A 17,035-nucleotide genomic window follows, 5' to 3' on the forward strand; every position below is an offset into this window, starting at 1 on the left:
CCACCAACCATACACCCACAACTCAATCATGTCACACAGCCCCTCCTGGGCCCATCCAAACAGTCATCAATCACAACATGTAAAATTACAATTTAGTCCTTATAATTGACCCTGTTTGCAAAAACTACCCAAATAAACTCTAAAAATTCTAAAACTTTGCCCCGCGGTCCTTAACAATATTACTAGGCTAATGCAAAAAGAATCATAACTTTCTGAGCTACCACGAATATTTTATGGATTTTTAATCTCATTTAAGCACTAGAAAATTATGAAAAAGTAAAGTTTGAGTTTACCTATGTCGATTCCGACTCCAGGGACGCGCTCGGGACGTCTGACAATGGTGGGGTAACCAAAATCTTGATCCAATTTGGAGACCTTTTCGGTTGTCGGTCTGTCTGACCGAAAATTCACAGATCCAGAAAATTGTCGAATTTCCATGAATTGAAGATACCTACACGAAGCCCACAACATGGGGGTTAGTACATAAATTTTACGGAATTTTCTAAGCTCATTTAATGCTCGAAAAAATACTACGAAGTTTCGTGGGATCAACCGAAAAATGGTGTCAAAAAAATTCGAAATTTATATTGCCGCGAAGCTCTCGACGAGTGGAGCTCTCTGGTACTCTCAGTTTCCTCGTGGGGTTCACGGTTTGCGAGAAATCTAGCAAAAAAATCAAAATGGGCTAAAACTTCCCGGACAAAAATTGGACAAACCGCTCAATGGATTTTGGTGTTTTTGGTGTCTATGGAAAGCTCTCGAGGTGTAGATATTGTTTGACACAAGACCCGGCACAATCGGTGGCCGAATCGACAGGATTTCAGCTGGCGTGCTATGCAGCGGGCGGCTTTGCGCGGGGTTTCCCGGTGTTCCAGGCGGCGGCTGGTGATGGGGGGGAGGCTGGGGTGGCCCGCCGGCGAGGTGGGGAGGGCTGGGTGGCTGCTGGCCGACGAGGGGAGGAGGGAGGAGAGAGAAAATAGGAGAGAGAGAAGGAGAGGTCAGGATGCACACGGGGAGAAAGAAAAAGGAAGAAGAAGCCGGTCCGATTCGATCGGTCCAATCCGATTCTGTTCGATTCGGTTGGTCCGATTCAAGATACAAAATTTTGAATTTTTACTCTGCCTTGGGACCGAAAACGAGGTCCAAAAATTCCGAAAAAAATTCTAAAAAACTCAGAAAAATTCGTAGACTCCAAATATATTTTTAGTTTTTGCCACGTGGTCTTTAAATTAATTTTTAAAAATCATCAAAGTTTTTATTTTCGGAAAATCGAATCCGATTTCTAAAATCTGAAAAATTTCAAATAATTTCCTAAAATTCAAATAAAATAAAATATCAACATTTACCAAAAAATAATAAATTTAAAAATTAGGGGTGTTACATTTTCTTTCTTAATCAAATTAATTCAGACAAGGTGTTGTAGTCCAACTTAAAGAACTGATACTTTCCCTCTTTCCCTATAAGTGTTGCATTTTTTTTTTTTTTTTTTACTCTTCTCCGGCACTATGATTTTTATGACTATCATGAGCAAAATTCTCTTTGGAGCGAGATTTTATTTGTCTGATCAATTCGATTTTGGTAGACTTGCTTTTGGGCAAAATCTAGGGCCATGGATTTTCTGCCGCAGCATAATTCTTCAAGTTAGGTGGGATATTGTGTTCATGGTAATTTAAGGGTAATGCCATAAGAAGTTAATGGAGGTGGCCTCTCTCGAAAATAAGTACGTTGGTGTTGTGATACAATTTTATTGCTGCTTTTTTAAAGTATTTATGAAGCTTATTTTTGTGGGAGATGATAAATTTGGATAGGTGTTGGCTAGTACTTCCTACAGTGAAGAGTTCCTGTTTCAAGCAAAAAAAAAATTATGCTAAGAAAGAGAGAAGATTTGATTTATGAGATTAGTGATGGCAATGGCTCGCGTTTGGCAGGTTCTCTCCTAGGTGCATTTTGAAATTGATTTTGTTAGTTTTGTTATGCTGGAGTTCATGGTTATGCTCAAATTTAGTTGGTATTCTATTTTTTAGTGGTCTACATTTAGGATGTTACTATTGCATGTGGATTTTTTGCTTATTTATTTGTGCATATTAGAAGTAAAAGCAATTCAAAGGGCGGTGCAACTCCTAATTTCTTGGCCTTAGATCCTAGCTAAACATATGAAATCTTCACGGAATTTGTCTTTAGAATTGCAATTTTTTGGATAGCATAACCAAAACTGCTTGTGACTTGTCCATTGTTTGTAGTTTTTAGCTCTTGGGTGTGGTTTGAAGCGTCAAAATTGGGCTTTGGAGTCGCAGCTTCTAATTTCAATTCTTGTGGCTTTTTGTGTTGGTTTGTTGTCTTACTCTTTTGGGGTGGTTTAATTTCTTTAGTGTAGAAGTTATTGACTTGGATGTAGATTGTAACTTCTTCTCCTTTTTATTTGATGATTTAATAAAATTTTCTTTTGCCAATTAAAAAAAAATATAACCTCAGTTAGTGAATATATAAATAAATAACAGAGGGAAGCAAAAAATGATTAGGTACTAATTATATATCCCATGATATTAAATTAAAATAAACCGGTCAAGTAAATAAATATCATCCATCCAAAACAGAGTTCTCAATTCAAATCATTTGTTGTAGTTCATAAAAATATAAATGAAATAATCATTTTCCTCCTTCATACACTCATACGTATCCCACTGACTTCTTCGCATCTTCGGAGGTGATGATGCCTTACAGCTCAAAAGCAATATCCTCGCATCCTATATAGTAGGAGCAAATAACCTACCATATTCATGCGCAGAGCTACCCTTAAAAGGCAAACCACCTAATGTATGCCCCAAAACCTTAATGCATATCAAGCGTTATCCCAAAGATAGTATAATAATTTTATAAAAATACCAATCATCATGGTATCATCTACAAGCACACTTAAGAGTGTATTTAGGCCATTTATTCAACCGTATTAAATTCAAGTCTCATTTTAATAAATAAATCACAACATACTATTATTTGTTCCATTTTAATATATATTCAAAAAAATAGGCAATATCATAAATTTATTACACATCTGATAGCTAGGTACTAACGTGCAAAAATCACTTTTCTATCCACTTTTAAATTATACAAAACTCCCTGTCACAAAAACTTAAATTCACAACTCTATCAATATACATAGATTTCCAACTCATACCTCCATATAAGTATTATTTCTAATACTTAAAACCCAAATCTCAATCAAGACATTTAATTAAAATATATCCATATCACCAAAAATCCAACCAAAATGCATATACTTATTCCTAACAAAAATTCCACAATTAATTATAAATATTTAACAAACATCATACCTTATCTCAAAATAATTTTAATTCCATTATATATTTTTTAGAATGTTTTCTTCAAATTTCATGGTCTAAAAAATACTTCATTAAAACTCAACCAAAAAAAAAAAAAAAGAAGAAATATGTTACCCAAAGTGTATTTGCATTTTAAAAATTCCAAAACTCCATGAGAAACCTTCTAGAAGTTGAATCATTACCAATAGTTAATAGAGCCACTGTTAGCTCCACCATTAGCCATCACCCAACAACGACGTCTGCTGAATCTGGGCACACCAACATGTTTCTCTCCTCCTCTTGATTCCATAAACTCCAACCATGCACCAACTCGTGCTCAAATCAAGCTTCCAAAACTCAAATTCTTTTTCTCTCTCTCTTTTCTTTATCTCACTCTCTCTCTTATTTCTAGCATTTCAAATCATACTCCTTCGTTTCCCTTTGCCGTCGTCCACCCTTACCAAGTAGGCTCAATTTTCTAGCCATTCATCCTCCTCTCTCTTTCTTTCTTTCTTCCTTCTTCCCTTTCTTTCCTTTTTTTTTTTTTTTTGTATGCTACTAGGGAAGACAGTCACTTGGGCTAAATGAGTGGAGCATGGGATGCCACCGTTTACATTAAAGAAAGCTTGCTTTAGTCCTTCACCACTTCCAAAATTCTGTTTTCCATCCCAAAAGATCTAGAGTTTCATTTAATTGTTCAAGTTTAAATTAAACTCTTTTCAAAACTTTTATAAATTGTATTGCCATTTTCTAATACATCTATATTATTATTATTTTCAAAAATTTGGGTTGTTGCACATAAATTTTATGATATCATATAAAATTGTATTAAAATGATACAAACAATTTTTTAAATCAGAAAGAATGCTTTTACCGAATTGCAATAAATTATTAAGCTTTGTTTGGGAAAGGGACGAAAATGGGCAAGAGTTGTACAATTTTGTTTCTATCATATGGCGGATGTGAGTGCCATAGTACCATGCTTCATCTATTTTCTCTTGCCTTCCATTTTCCTCTACTGATGGTTAGGCCTACTGTCCAAGGATAAGGTTGGGCTGGCTCAACCACTTATCAAGTTTAGACTTGTTCATTGTTTGGGCAGGGCTCATGTTGACTTGAATAATTGGGCCTAGTTACGTTGGATGGCCAACCTTGACCCAATTCAATGAAAATATTTAAAATATATAAATAAAAAAAAATACACGGACATTTTTACCAGCTTGCGTTATGAATTATGAGCTATATATAAATCCCCACCAACATTGAAAAATATTCTTGATTAGGCTTAGGCCAATCATGGATAAAATTGTTATCTAATCCCAATACTTTTAAAACAAGAGCAAACTGTGTATCATCATCATATATAAATCGACACATAAGAGGAGATTTCTTCTCCGTTTTCTAGTCCATATGTCACGCTAAGCATGGTCTCATGTTGCAACAATTTATATATAATCATCATCATCATCATCTGCCTTTGAAATATTCCTAAGGAAATTTCAATATCCAAAGTCTAGCTGTGGGCTTTATATTAATTAAAAGAAAAGGCATTTCTAAGGCACAAAACAAGTAATACCGTTATCCCCATATATTCATCTATTATAAGACTCCAAGTAATGAGTAATTAAAGCTGGCTAGATATGGTTCACAGAATTCTATATCCTCTGTCGTTTTGGCTGCTGCACGAAAACGTGTAATACTTAATGAGGTTTCTGAGAGGATTTTGATGAAAAGGAATGCATTTATCTTGTGCTTAAAGCAAAGGGAATAAGAGATGATGCATGACCATAGCCTACACACCCGGGAAAAGGAGAAAAAGGGCGTGCTGATTCTGGTGGCTTGGTGAGATGTTTGCTGTGTCACGTTAACATTGAAGCTCTTCATTTTCTTAATTTATTAACTAACCTTTCAAGTCTCCAGCTTCCAATCCCATCATTTCAAGTAAATAATAACTAACAAATAAAAAAAAATGAGCTTCCAATGCCATCCTTTTTTTCTTGCACCTATTATGTATACCAAAACCTAAAGTTTGTGGAAACGTATTCTAAGGTTAAAATTAATCTTTAAATTGGATTAGATTTATTATAAAGTTTAAATTTTAGAGTTAGACTATATATATAAATGAAATTAATCGAGTATATAAAACTTGTAGTAAGTGATTCTATTATATACTTCTAATTTATTCCAAGAAAGATGGACAGTGGCAATTTAATTTGGAGGTATATTAATCCTTTTGTGCGAAAAGTACAAAACAAATTGGAAAGGAGCTATAAGATAAGATTTATAATGTGAACGATACACTATTTTGACCTAATCTATAAGCATTCTTCACATACAAGCGCAATGCTGGGTGTACAAACCATAATTGCAAGATAACAAATTTACAAGAAAAGGGCATTTTAGGAATGATGAAACTTTTTCATTATAAACCGAAAAAACCACCTCTCAAGTTTCTGCGCTTCTTTCCCTTTCTTTCTTTCTTTCTTTAATATTTTTTATTGTTGCAATTAAACCACTTCATTTACAAGTCCTATAAATATCCCTCAAAGCCACTTCAGCTCCATCACCTCCAAGTTATTACAACTCTCCCTGTCTTAATCACAGAACAAAGAACACGCCTTTATCAACAAAAAAAATGGCGAAACAGGAAGGCTCTTCTTTCCTTGTTACGATTCTCGTAATTCTCTTTCTCTCATCTATAGCAACTGCAGCACAATATAATGTGCTGAATTATGGGGCCACACCTGCTGGCATAACTGACTCAACCGAAGCCTTTCTTGCTGCTTGGACACAAGCTTGTGGATCAATTAATCCTGCCACCGTGTATGTGCCTACAGGGAGGTTCTTTCTGCGAAATGTAGTGTTTCAAGGTCCATGCAAGAATAATGCAATCTTGTTTCGTATAGATGGTACCCTTGTTGCTCCTTCAGATTATCGAGTAATTGGTAATGCCGGAAACTGGCTTTTCTTTCAGTACGTCAATGGTGTTACTGTTTCTGGTGGAGTTCTTGATGGACAAGGTCCTGCTTTATGGGCTTGCAAGGCATCTGGCAAGGATTGTCCCAGCGGTGCCACGGTATGTTACTTGCAAAAATTAATTAAGGATTTCAAAGGTCAACCATAATTGCTTAAGCCCCAATTTTACGTTGTAATTAAGTGATTAAGTACATATAGATTTGAATTAAGCACGGCAATGACTATTCTATTTGTTCTTTTTTTGTGTGTATGCAGTCACTGGGGTTTTCCAATTCAAATAATATAGAAATCAGTGGATTAATTTCACTGAACAGTCAAATGTTCCACGTTGTCATCAATGGCTGCCAAAATGTGAAAGTGCAAGGTGTGACGGTGTCTGCCTCCGGCCACAGCCCCAACACCGATGGCATTCATGTACAATTATCAAGTGGTGTCACAATTCTCAACTCCAGGATTAGAACTGGCGACGATTGCATCTCAATAGGTGCTGGTACCACTAACTTGTGGATTGAAAACGCAGCATGTGGCCCTGGCCATGGAATCAGGTAATTAATTAAATAAAATATGAAAGCACATATATCTCTTCACATGATCATTAATTAATAACGCGTTAGTATATAGTAAAACAAGTGATTTGATTAAACATGTGTGTTTCTATATATGCAGTATTGGGAGTTTGGGAAAGGATCTTCAGGAGCCTGGTGTACAAAATGTGACAGTTAAATCTGTTACATTTACAGGTACTCAGAATGGATTGAGAATTAAGTCTTGGGGGAGACCAAGCAGTGGCTTCGCTAGGAAAATACTTTTTCAACATGCTATCATGATTAATGTCCAGAATCCCATTGTCATCGACCAAAATTACTGTCCTGACAACAAAAATTGTCCTGGCCAGGTAGGTTTAAATGCTAAATTCTCTTTGTTATATATTCTTATGCTGCTTGCTAATATTAACAGCTAAAAATAAAATTCTTAACTTATTAATTTTGAATTGAATAGGAATCTGGGGTTAAAATTAGCGATGTGACGTATCAAGATATTCATGGAACATCAGCAACAGAAATGGCAGTGAACTTTGATTGCAGTAACAAGAACCCATGCACGGGGATCAAATTGGAAGATGTGAAACTAACTTACAAGAATCAGCCAGCTGATGCATCTTGTACCAATGCAGATGGAACAGCTTCCGGTTTCGTTCAGCCCTCTAGTTGTTTGTAGACGTACATTAAAGAACGGTACCGCTACAACCATTCTTGTAGTAGTATTGATACAATTTCATGTAGCTCTTCGCCGAGCCAGGTCTACTACTGTGCTTGAGCCTGTGGCATTTCCAGCGTATTGGGGTTGCATGGAGAGCCCGGCCTTCCTGTTACCGTGGAAGTGGAAATTCTTTGCTATTATACTTTCATTAATTATTTAGTATTAATAAAATGCACTTTGATCCATTCTTGAAATTGACTAATTTAACAAATGGGGAAAAAAAAGAAATAAAGAAGACGAGTATGATTATTTTTAGTTATAATCTCCTTCTAAAAATTTATAGTTTTCATAAGTACTTAACATGTACTAATATACTAATAAAATTTGACTTGGTCACTTGTACTATTGTTGTCTCTAAAACTGCCTTGGAATAGAACTTGCATGCATGACAACCTTAATTTATCGTCCAGCCATGTCTGTCAAGGACAAGCCATTTGCTGAATAAGTTTGTCCACCTCTTTCTCCACTTGTACTTGCCATTGTAGCATTTGTAGTGGTTGTTCCAACATAAAATGCTGGCTGTTTGGGCATTGGCAACTGTTGAACTTCATTACTCAACATAGATAAAACTTCTGCCATGTTTGGCCTATCAAAGGGACTATGCTCCACACATAGCAATGCCACATTAATGCATCTCAAAACTTGGTCTCTTGGAGCTGAGTCGCTCATCGTTGGATCTAATATTTCTAATGCATCCTCTTTCCATAGCTCCCATGCCTGGAACAAAATTCCCATTAATGTGTTAAAATATTTACTATATTGCAAAAGTATAATTATTGCCATTATTATGCGTAAAATTGAGTAATAAAAACTTACATAACCCACGAGATTGAGCGGACGATCATAGTGATAGATATTGTGACTTCTTTTGCCACTTATAATTTCTAACATTAGAACTCCAAAACTATAAACATCAGATTTTATAGAGAAAATCCCTTCCATTGCATACTCTAGAGCCATGTAATCGCTGTACGAGTTTACAAGAAAATGGCTAATTAACAGGTTTAAAAAATCATGCTAACTGTTCTAAAAGAATTGATTTAATTTATGGTTAGAACAATTGCATCATCTATACTTACAGTTTCCCACAATCCTGTTGGTGTTTGTTTCAGATTCGTTTGCCTTGAAAATCCTTGCCATACCAAAATCAGAAATTTTGGGGTTCATATCTTTGTCAAGTAATATATTACTGGTCTTCAAATTTCTGTGGATTATTCTTAATCTCGAATACTTGTGAAGGTAGAGTAGACCTTGAGCTATTCCTTCAATGAAACCAAATCGTTTTCTCCAATCTAATAACACCCTCTTCGATTGATCTGTTAATTATGATTAACAAAAATTTCAAATAAGAAAAATAGTTTTGGGAGAATGTCCTAACCATTAAAGGAAAGAGATAGTCACATAAACATGATAAGAGTATAGAAGTGAAAGCCTGCGTACCAAAGACGAAAAAGTCTAAACTTTTATTGGACATGTCTCATAGATTAATAATCTCTCTTCCCCTTGGATGCAGAAGCCTAAAAGTCGCACAAGATTCATGTGTTGCAATCTAGCAATCAGTATAAGCACATTTTTGAACTCCATTAGCCCTTGTCCTGATCTTTGTAATAGTCTCTTTACTGCTATTTCCTGACTGTCTGCCAATTCTCCCTGCACAATAATTTCTTCAAGTATTACTTAATAATATTTACCGAAATATGCTTGTAAAAAAAATTACCGTAATATAATTTGAAATTTAGATTTTCCATTCTATTAATTTCTTATATATATATATATATATATATATATATATACCAAGCCCAATAATTAAAAATAATTTTGCTTAATCATTTTGAGTTCAATGATTTAAGACTTAAAAATTATTTGGGTCAATTGAGTCGAAACTATTATAATTGGTATCATAGTTACTTGATAAAAAAAATTATGAATTTCTGGCTGCAAGGAAAGACTAAAAATTATGAATTCCTGGCTGCAAGGAAAAGATGTGGCGAAGCTGCATGAGGCACCAATAAATCATAATAGCCATGGATGAGTCTAGGCTTATTAACAATTAAACCCAGTATCACACAACAATATTAGCACAACATTAGCAGGACATCGTAAAATTTATGTGGGTAAGATTGTGACGTCAAACATTTTTAAAACAACAAAAAACATAATGGGTTTATCCTTTAAAAACCAAAAATGTAATGGATTTATATAGTTCATGTTAGCATAATTACAACAATTAACATGCTTATAGGAGATTTGTGTAACTTATTAGAAACAGGATCCCAACAACGATACCCTTTGTGTTCAATGCCATAACCAAGAAAACAACATAGACGAGCACGGGGTTCTAACATGGTATCAGAGCCATAAAGCTTTTATTTCTAGTTTTTTGGGTCTCTCTGCTCTCTCTACAACCTGTTCTGGTTCATTCTTCCATACCTATTATTATACCATTTTTTTTTTCTCCTCATCTTGTTATCAATGGAGAAATCTGATATTTCAAAACTTATTGCAACAGTTCTGACTGGTTCCAACTATAATCTTTGGGTTCAAGGAATGAAAAGTTTTTTGATAGGTCGCAAGCTTTGGCGTATTGTTACCGGAGATATCACTACGCCGACAAGAGAGAAAGATGAAACTGATGCAAAATTTGCTGACCGTCTTGAGGATTGGGATAGTAAAAATCATCAGATCATCTCCTGGTTTCGCAATACCTCTGTCTCGTCCATCCACATCCAGTTTGCTAATTATGACTCTGCAAAAGAAATCTGGGATTTTTTGGCTAATCGATATCAGACCACTGGACTTGCCCACTATTATCAGTTGTGGACTACTCTTCATAATCTGAAACAAGAAGCAGGTCAATCTGTGAATGATTTTCTTGCCCAGGTCCAACCTATTTGGAATCAAATATCTCAGGCCAAAATCAGTGAAGATCATCTTCATCTCATTTAAGTTCTAATGGCTCTTCGTTCAGAATATGAGGCTGTTCGAGCGTCCCTGCTACATCAAAATCCACTCCCATCATTGGAAACTGCTATTCAAGAGATTATTTTTGAAGAGACTCGTCTCGGTTTGGATAAAACTCCTCAATTTGAAGCTGCTCTTGCAACTACTAGATCCTCACATCAGAAATCTGGCAATCAACTCTGTAAGAATTGTAATCAAATTGGTCATGCTTTTGCATATTGTCCTACTATAAAATGCAAATATTGTCATGGTTACGGTCATATTCTTGAACATTGTCCCACACGTCCTCCAAGACCAAAAGGAGGGCATTCTAAATTCAAGAATGTCTCAAAGCCTGGATCTTCCTCATCACTTCTTTGCTTTGCCATCGAGGGCTATCCGCCATCACCATGAGTGATCTTGAGGCACTATTCAAACAGGTTATCTCTTCTAATTCTCCTGCTGCCATGTCTGCCACTCCGGGTAATTCTTATTGGCTTTTTGACTCTGCATGTTGTAATCATATGACCACTAATCTTAAATTCTTGTCTTCTGCAAAACCTGTATCTTCCTTACCACCAATCCATACTGCAAATGGTACTAAAATGAACATCACACATCTTGGTCATGTGTCTACCTCAAATCTTCATCTCACGACACTTATTATATCCCTAATTTGGCACTCAATCTTATTTACATTTGGTCGGTTGTGTGAAAAAGGACTAAATGTTATTTTTCTCACCATGGTGTCAGTGCAGGATCCACAAACGGAATGATTCTTGGGGAGGGTCGCAGAGTGGGTCGATTATTTGAGCTTACATCTTTACATCTTCCTCAGAGATTTGTGTCTGCAGCTACAATCCCTAATTCCTCCATTCACCAATGGCATCTTCGTCTTGGTCATGCTTCTACCAGTAAAATTCAACCTTTAATTTCTTGTGGATTATTAGGATCTACTAAGTTTGAGTCATTTAATTGTTTAAATTGTCAGCTTGCAAAACAACGTGCATTATCTTTTTCTCATAATAATACTACTTCAGACACTCCTTTTGGTTTAATTCATTCTGACATTTGGGGTCCTTCTCCTATTTCTTCAATAAATGGTTTTCGTTATTTTGTAATATTTATTGATGATTATTCTCGGTTTACTTGGATATATTTTTTGAAACATCGATCTAAGTTATCACAAATTTACATCACATTTGCAAAAATGATTAAAACTCAGTTCTCTTGTGACATTAAAATTCTCCGAACAGACAATGCCATGGAATATCGGGATTCTTCTTTACTTCAGTTTCTTAGTCAACAAGGCACCGTTGTTCAACGTTCTTGTCCTCACACCTCTCAACAGAATGGGCGAGCGAGCATAAGCATCGCCATATTCTTGATTCTGTACGTACTCTTCTTCTTTCTGCCTCATGTCCAGAAAAATTTTGGGGAGAAGCAGCTCTTCATGCTGTTTATATTATTAATCGTCTTCCTACCTTGGTTCTTCATAATTTATCTCCTTTTGAAAAGTTGTTTGGACAACCTCCTGACTATTCCATCCTTAAACCTTTTGGATGTGTTTCTTTTATTCTTTTACAACCTCATGAACATACCAAATTAGAACCCCTAGTATTATCTGCAGTACTTCGAATCCTTCGTTATATCAAAGGCACTCTTTTTCATAGTTTGCACTTTTTCGCTACCTCCTCCCTAGTATTATCTGGCTACTCTGATGCTGATTGGGCTGGTGATCTGACAAATCGTCGCTCTACAATTGGTTATTGTTTCTTCTTGGGTAATTCTCTGATCTCTTGGCGTAGCAAAAAGCAAATTGTTGTTGCACGTTCTAGCACAGAATCTGAATATCGTGCTCTTGCTGATGCTACATCTGAATTACTTTGGTTATTAACTGATTTGGGTGTCACTCATTCTTCTGCCACAATGCTTCATTGCGATAATAGAAGTGCCATACAAATTTCTCATAATGATGTATTTCATGAGCGTACCAAACACATCGAATTGATTATCATTTTGTACGTCATCATGTTGCTCATGGCACCATATGTTTGATTCTTGTCTCCTCTGTCAGCCAAACTGCTGATATATTCACCAAAACGCATCCTCCCGCTCGCTTTCAGGATCTCTTAAGCAAACTCAAGTTGGCACCTGTGCTACCACCTTGAGTTTGAGGGGGGGTGTTAGCATAATTACAGCAATTAACATGATTATAGGAGATTTGTGTAACATAATTACAACAATTAGCATGATTATAGGAGATTTGTGTAACATAATTATAGCAATTATTATTCTTGTCCAAATTAGCTCATATTCTCATGTATAAATAGATGTAATATCTCTGTAAATAAGACACAGATAAATACACAGACAAATATACAATCCTTTCTTTCATTACTTGTATTCTCTCTTCTAACAGTTCAAACCCAACAATTAGAAATAACTTAGGTTAATCATTTTGAGTACATAATTTAAGGCTTGAAAGGTATTTGGACTAATTAGGCTGAGTTCTTATAATATTAAATTGGGTAACTTACTTTGTAAACAGGTCCGAAACCACCTTCTCCGAGTTTATTTTCCAATGAGAAGGAATTAGTAGCAGCCTTGATCGATGAAACACTATACATTTTAAGCTCATCTGCATCGCTTGGTCTATCTGACATCAGGAGCTCCTTAAGAAACTTTTCTGTTGGATTGATAATGTGAAAATGTTACAACTTGGCATTCAGTGCATTCTTTATTTTGAAAATTATACATGTATGTTATAGGCTTCATTTGGTTACTGAAAGCTAAACTCGAATTTGCATAAACTGAAGAAGAAGAAAAAAGATGTTAAAACTCGAAATTTATTAAATTGTCGCGTTTGGATGAACATATAATGGAATACCTTCTTGTTTAATTTTTCTCCATCTCAAATATAACAATATGCTTACTGATGCAGTTAAGTAGAACAGTAGCCACTACAATCATCGCCCATATCCAAGGCCTATTCGGTGCGTCCACTTACAAAGCAAGCAATTAAATTAATCAGGATATTTTGATACAGACGTGAAAAAACATTTTAAGAAAATTTCATTTTTGTTCTTAGGTGTGCATCTATCAAATGGACAAAACCAACAAAGATTTTTTTTTTTTTTTTTTGCCTTTAATAAGAGGATTGGAGTGTATGAACTCGAACCTGACACCTTCAAGTGAGTAACATACCTTTTGCCACTAGATCAAATTGGACTAAGCAGCTAACAACTATTTGTAATTCTTTAAATATGAAATTATGGAATAATAATTATAGAAGCAATAAGTGAGCTTTAGTTTAGTGGTATTAAAGTTGTATCTGATGTGTCGTATTCGCAAGCATACAAGTCGTCTCAAGTAATAAAGTGATGAATCAAGTATCGTTCCCACGAGGATTTACCGTTTGAGTACCAAACTATGAATGAAGCGATTATTTGGGCTAATGATTGATGAATAAATGGTAAATGTAAATAAGCAAGGTAAATTGATTAATCTAATAGGAATGGGTAAAGAGCAAACAAATAAATTCTAAATCTAGTTTGCAATTAAACTAAATTAATAATGGGTAATTTAAATCAAAGTCTAATTATGTTAAAAGTAATTCCAGAGTTGGGGGTTTATGCATAAATTAATTGGGATTTGTCTTGGGCATTCTAATTTTAAGGGAAAAATAGAGTTTGAAGGAAATTGATTCTAAATTCCTTTGATATCTTTTTCAAGTAAACCAAAGTGTATTCTAAAATAACCAAACCTACTTTCGTATGTTATTTGATTATTTTAAAACCCATTAAGTTTTGTAATCAATAATTAATTCCTCTTAAAATCCTAGTTTATTTCTAAATCTAGGTGATTTTAAGTTCCAATCATTGATTATCTATCAATGACTTTCACCTTTCGGTCCTTCAATCAAAGATTAACACAATACCCAATGGGTACCAACATTAGGTAAGTAAATCAAGCACACAAGGAAGGAATCAAAACTCGTATTTATGTAAAATAAGGAAATACCCAGTCCAAATCCATAAATTAATCTAAATCATATTTTCCAACTCTAAAATCCAAAGAGTTTACTCACTCATAATGGTATTTACAAGAAAGATTGATGGAAAAGTTAAAAAAAACATGATAAGAGGACTAAAATAGAAAAACCCAGGTAGAAGAACCCAAAACTCTGGTTTCTAGAGCTCCAAAAAATGGTTGCAGCAGCTCCTCCCCCAAGAGAAATGGCGTTTCTCCTTCTCTCTCTATTTATATTTCTTTCCTTTTTGTTTTCTCCCCTTTTCCTTTTGTGGCAAAAACTAGGAAATGATGAATTTATGTGGTCCCAAAAAGTTGCCCTAAAAGTAAATAAGAGCCAAAGAGTGGATAGAAAATGAGGTGTAAAATTATCCAAGTCAGCAGCATTATTCACGTTCTGGGCAGTCTACTTAGGGTACGGCTTAACCCTAAGCAGCTTCTTAGCAAATTTCAGCCTCTGGTCGCACTGTCTGCTTAAGGTTAAGCAGACCTTCAGCAAATCTCGGCAGACTGGAATAAAATGGGTTTTTCTGCTCATGCATGACTTCCGGCTTGACCTGTGCTGCACCTTAAGCACTGCCGCTTTACCCTAAGCAAAATCTTAAACAATTCTCGGCAGGTTGTGGAGTAAAAGCTTGAATATGTAGGATTTAAGCCGTGCTTGACTTTCAGCTTGAACAGGCTTAAGGTTAAGCTTATATGACATACCCTAAGCAACATCATAAGCAAAGTCTTAAGCAAATTTCGACTAAGTTGCTCTTTCAAAGCTTAATTTCTTCAACTTTCCTCCATGCTTAAAGAATTCCAAATTTCTTCAAATCACTTCCTAATGCACTCATTGATCTTCGATTTGCCACAAAATCCTATCAAAAACAACAAAATTACAAAAATCAAATATAAAGTATCTAAATTTAACAAATAAGCTAAAATAAAGCTAAAAATATAAAATATACTAAAATATAAAGGCAAAATAGATGCAAAACTACCCTAAAATGCCTATATGAAATGAGTGTAACAAATTCCCCCAAACTCAAACCTTTGCTTGTCCTCAAGCAAATTAAAACAATTAATGCAATTTGAGGTACCTTACCTTAAATTTATGAAAATTACTTATCCAAACTCTCAAGCTTACCTTTAGCCACCAACAAACCATATACCCACTTTCAAATACAAAGAGTTTAATCCTTACCAAAGTTATCACCGCTTAGCCTTGGGTCAATTATCCATATCATTAAGCCTAAACCAATCAATCACAAAGAATAATCGTGCCTAAATAGACTATAGAGTAATCCATAAACTAAAGTATCTCAAATAATGATGGAAGTAAATAAATGGATTAATGATATCCCAATCCCATAGGCAATTTTCCTATTCTAATCTCCACTAATGTAGCAAAACACCATCAAAAGATCAAAAGGACTTTCAAGGGTTGTAATAGGGCTAAGGGGGTGATAATGTGGCTAACAAGGAAAGGATAAAGGTAACAAAATATGAGAATAATCAAATTATTAAAAGATCAAGACACAATTTTTTTTTTGAATCAAATGGGAGAAGGAACTTTTCAATTATTCACGATTGCTAGCATATAATTTTGAAGCTTTTAGAGGGACTACATAAATAACATTGACTTTGAATTATAATTGCCCCTTTCAATTCACTCCCAAACTCATTTGTTTGTGTACTTGGGTGGTGAATTATTTATTTTAGTCACTTCTCCCAACTAATTATTATATATATTTTTGTTTTCTTTTCTTTTTTTATGTGTATCTATTACTCAAAGAATTATTCTCATGGAGGGTAGGTAAGTGTTTGGGTTTATGGCTAGGCATTAATGTGGGTTCCAAAGAAATAAGAGGGATAAATGTAGGCTCAAATTGGTTCCAAAGGGAAATTTTGAAGTGAGATTGGCTAAGGCTAAAATATGGGTTTAAAATTCAAAGAATGCCTAGATCATTTCTTTTTCAAGTGCATGCTATGATTTCGCCTTGAAATGTTTAGAAAGATTGTTCTAGGATTGGTGAGACATCAATTAGCTACTTCTCACCTTAGAGTTTTCTCTAGGCACTCAAAGTCAACGCAATTGATTGGGTGGCCCTTGGCTAAGAAGATATAAACTAAAGCAAGAATCTAATAACTTTGCACCTATCTAGAACTTTCAATCCATCAAACTCTTCTAAAAGTAAGCTTAATTGCTCTTCAAAGTAATTCTCAATCCTCTAAGGATAAGGTAAAAATTTATTTTTATGATATGCATGATCCTAAAATGAATGCATAAATCAAATTAAAACTAAGTGTAATCTATATGAAAACTATATGCAAATGTATGTATATAAGTATAGACATGTGTGTGGTATATGTATAAGTGTATGGATTATCTATATATGGATGAATGAAATGCAATAAATGAATGAATGAATGAAAAATTTATGAAAATTTTAAAGAAAATTTTAAAAATTTTGTAAAAATTTTGCCCTCACCCCCAAACTCAAATGAAACATTGTCCTCAA

At 34.8% G+C, this 17,035-nt stretch overlaps 2 protein-coding genes across 2 annotated transcripts; one reads left to right on the forward strand and one right to left on the reverse strand.

The window, feature by feature from the left end:
• The first annotated feature begins 5,854 nt into the window (after positions 1-5,854).
• LOC110648504 (polygalacturonase-like) lies at positions 5,855-7,746 on the forward strand. Its single transcript, XM_058129909.1, has 4 exons — positions 5,855-6,396; positions 6,552-6,841; positions 6,963-7,191; positions 7,296-7,746. The coding sequence occupies exons 1-4, from the start codon at positions 5,956-5,958 to the stop codon at positions 7,512-7,514; spliced, it is 1,179 nt and encodes a 392-aa protein (XP_057985892.1). The 5' UTR covers positions 5,855-5,955; the 3' UTR covers positions 7,515-7,746.
• A 209-nt stretch (positions 7,747-7,955) lies between these two features.
• On the reverse strand, positions 7,956-13,162 carry LOC110648507 (G-type lectin S-receptor-like serine/threonine-protein kinase CES101). Its single transcript, XM_058143122.1, has 5 exons — positions 13,037-13,162; positions 9,029-9,206; positions 8,632-8,872; positions 8,373-8,523; positions 7,956-8,273 (listed from the first exon to the last, which is right to left on the reverse strand). The coding sequence occupies exons 1-5, from the start codon at positions 13,160-13,162 to the stop codon at positions 7,956-7,958; spliced, it is 1,014 nt and encodes a 337-aa protein (XP_057999105.1).
• Positions 13,163-17,035: the final 3,873 nt, after the last annotated feature.

The sequence above is a fragment of the Hevea brasiliensis genome, chromosome 2, assembly GCF_030052815.1.
Source record: "Hevea brasiliensis isolate MT/VB/25A 57/8 chromosome 2, ASM3005281v1, whole genome shotgun sequence".
NCBI classification, from domain to species: domain Eukaryota; kingdom Viridiplantae; phylum Streptophyta; class Magnoliopsida; order Malpighiales; family Euphorbiaceae; genus Hevea; species Hevea brasiliensis.

Coding starts and splice junctions, on each gene's coding strand:
- LOC110648507 (XM_058143122.1), bottom strand. CDS start 13,162: ATGTCAGATAGACCAAGCGATGCAGATGAGCTTAAAATGTATAGTGTT. Junction 9,207..13,036: donor GTTTCGGACCTGTTTACAAA/GTAAGTTACCCA, acceptor ATTATTGTGCAG/GGAGAATTGGCAGACAGTCA. Junction 8,524..8,631: donor AGGATTGTGGGAAACTGTAA/GTATAGATGATG, acceptor AAACTCGTACAG/CGATTACATGGCTCTAGAGT.
- LOC110648504 (XM_058129909.1), top strand. CDS start 5,956: ATGGCGAAACAGGAAGGCTCTTCTTTCCTTGTTACGATTCTCGTAATT. Junction 6,397..6,551: donor ATTGTCCCAGCGGTGCCACG/GTATGTTACTTG, acceptor GTGTGTATGCAG/TCACTGGGGTTTTCCAATTC. Junction 7,192..7,295: donor ACAAAAATTGTCCTGGCCAG/GTAGGTTTAAAT, acceptor TGAATTGAATAG/GAATCTGGGGTTAAAATTAG.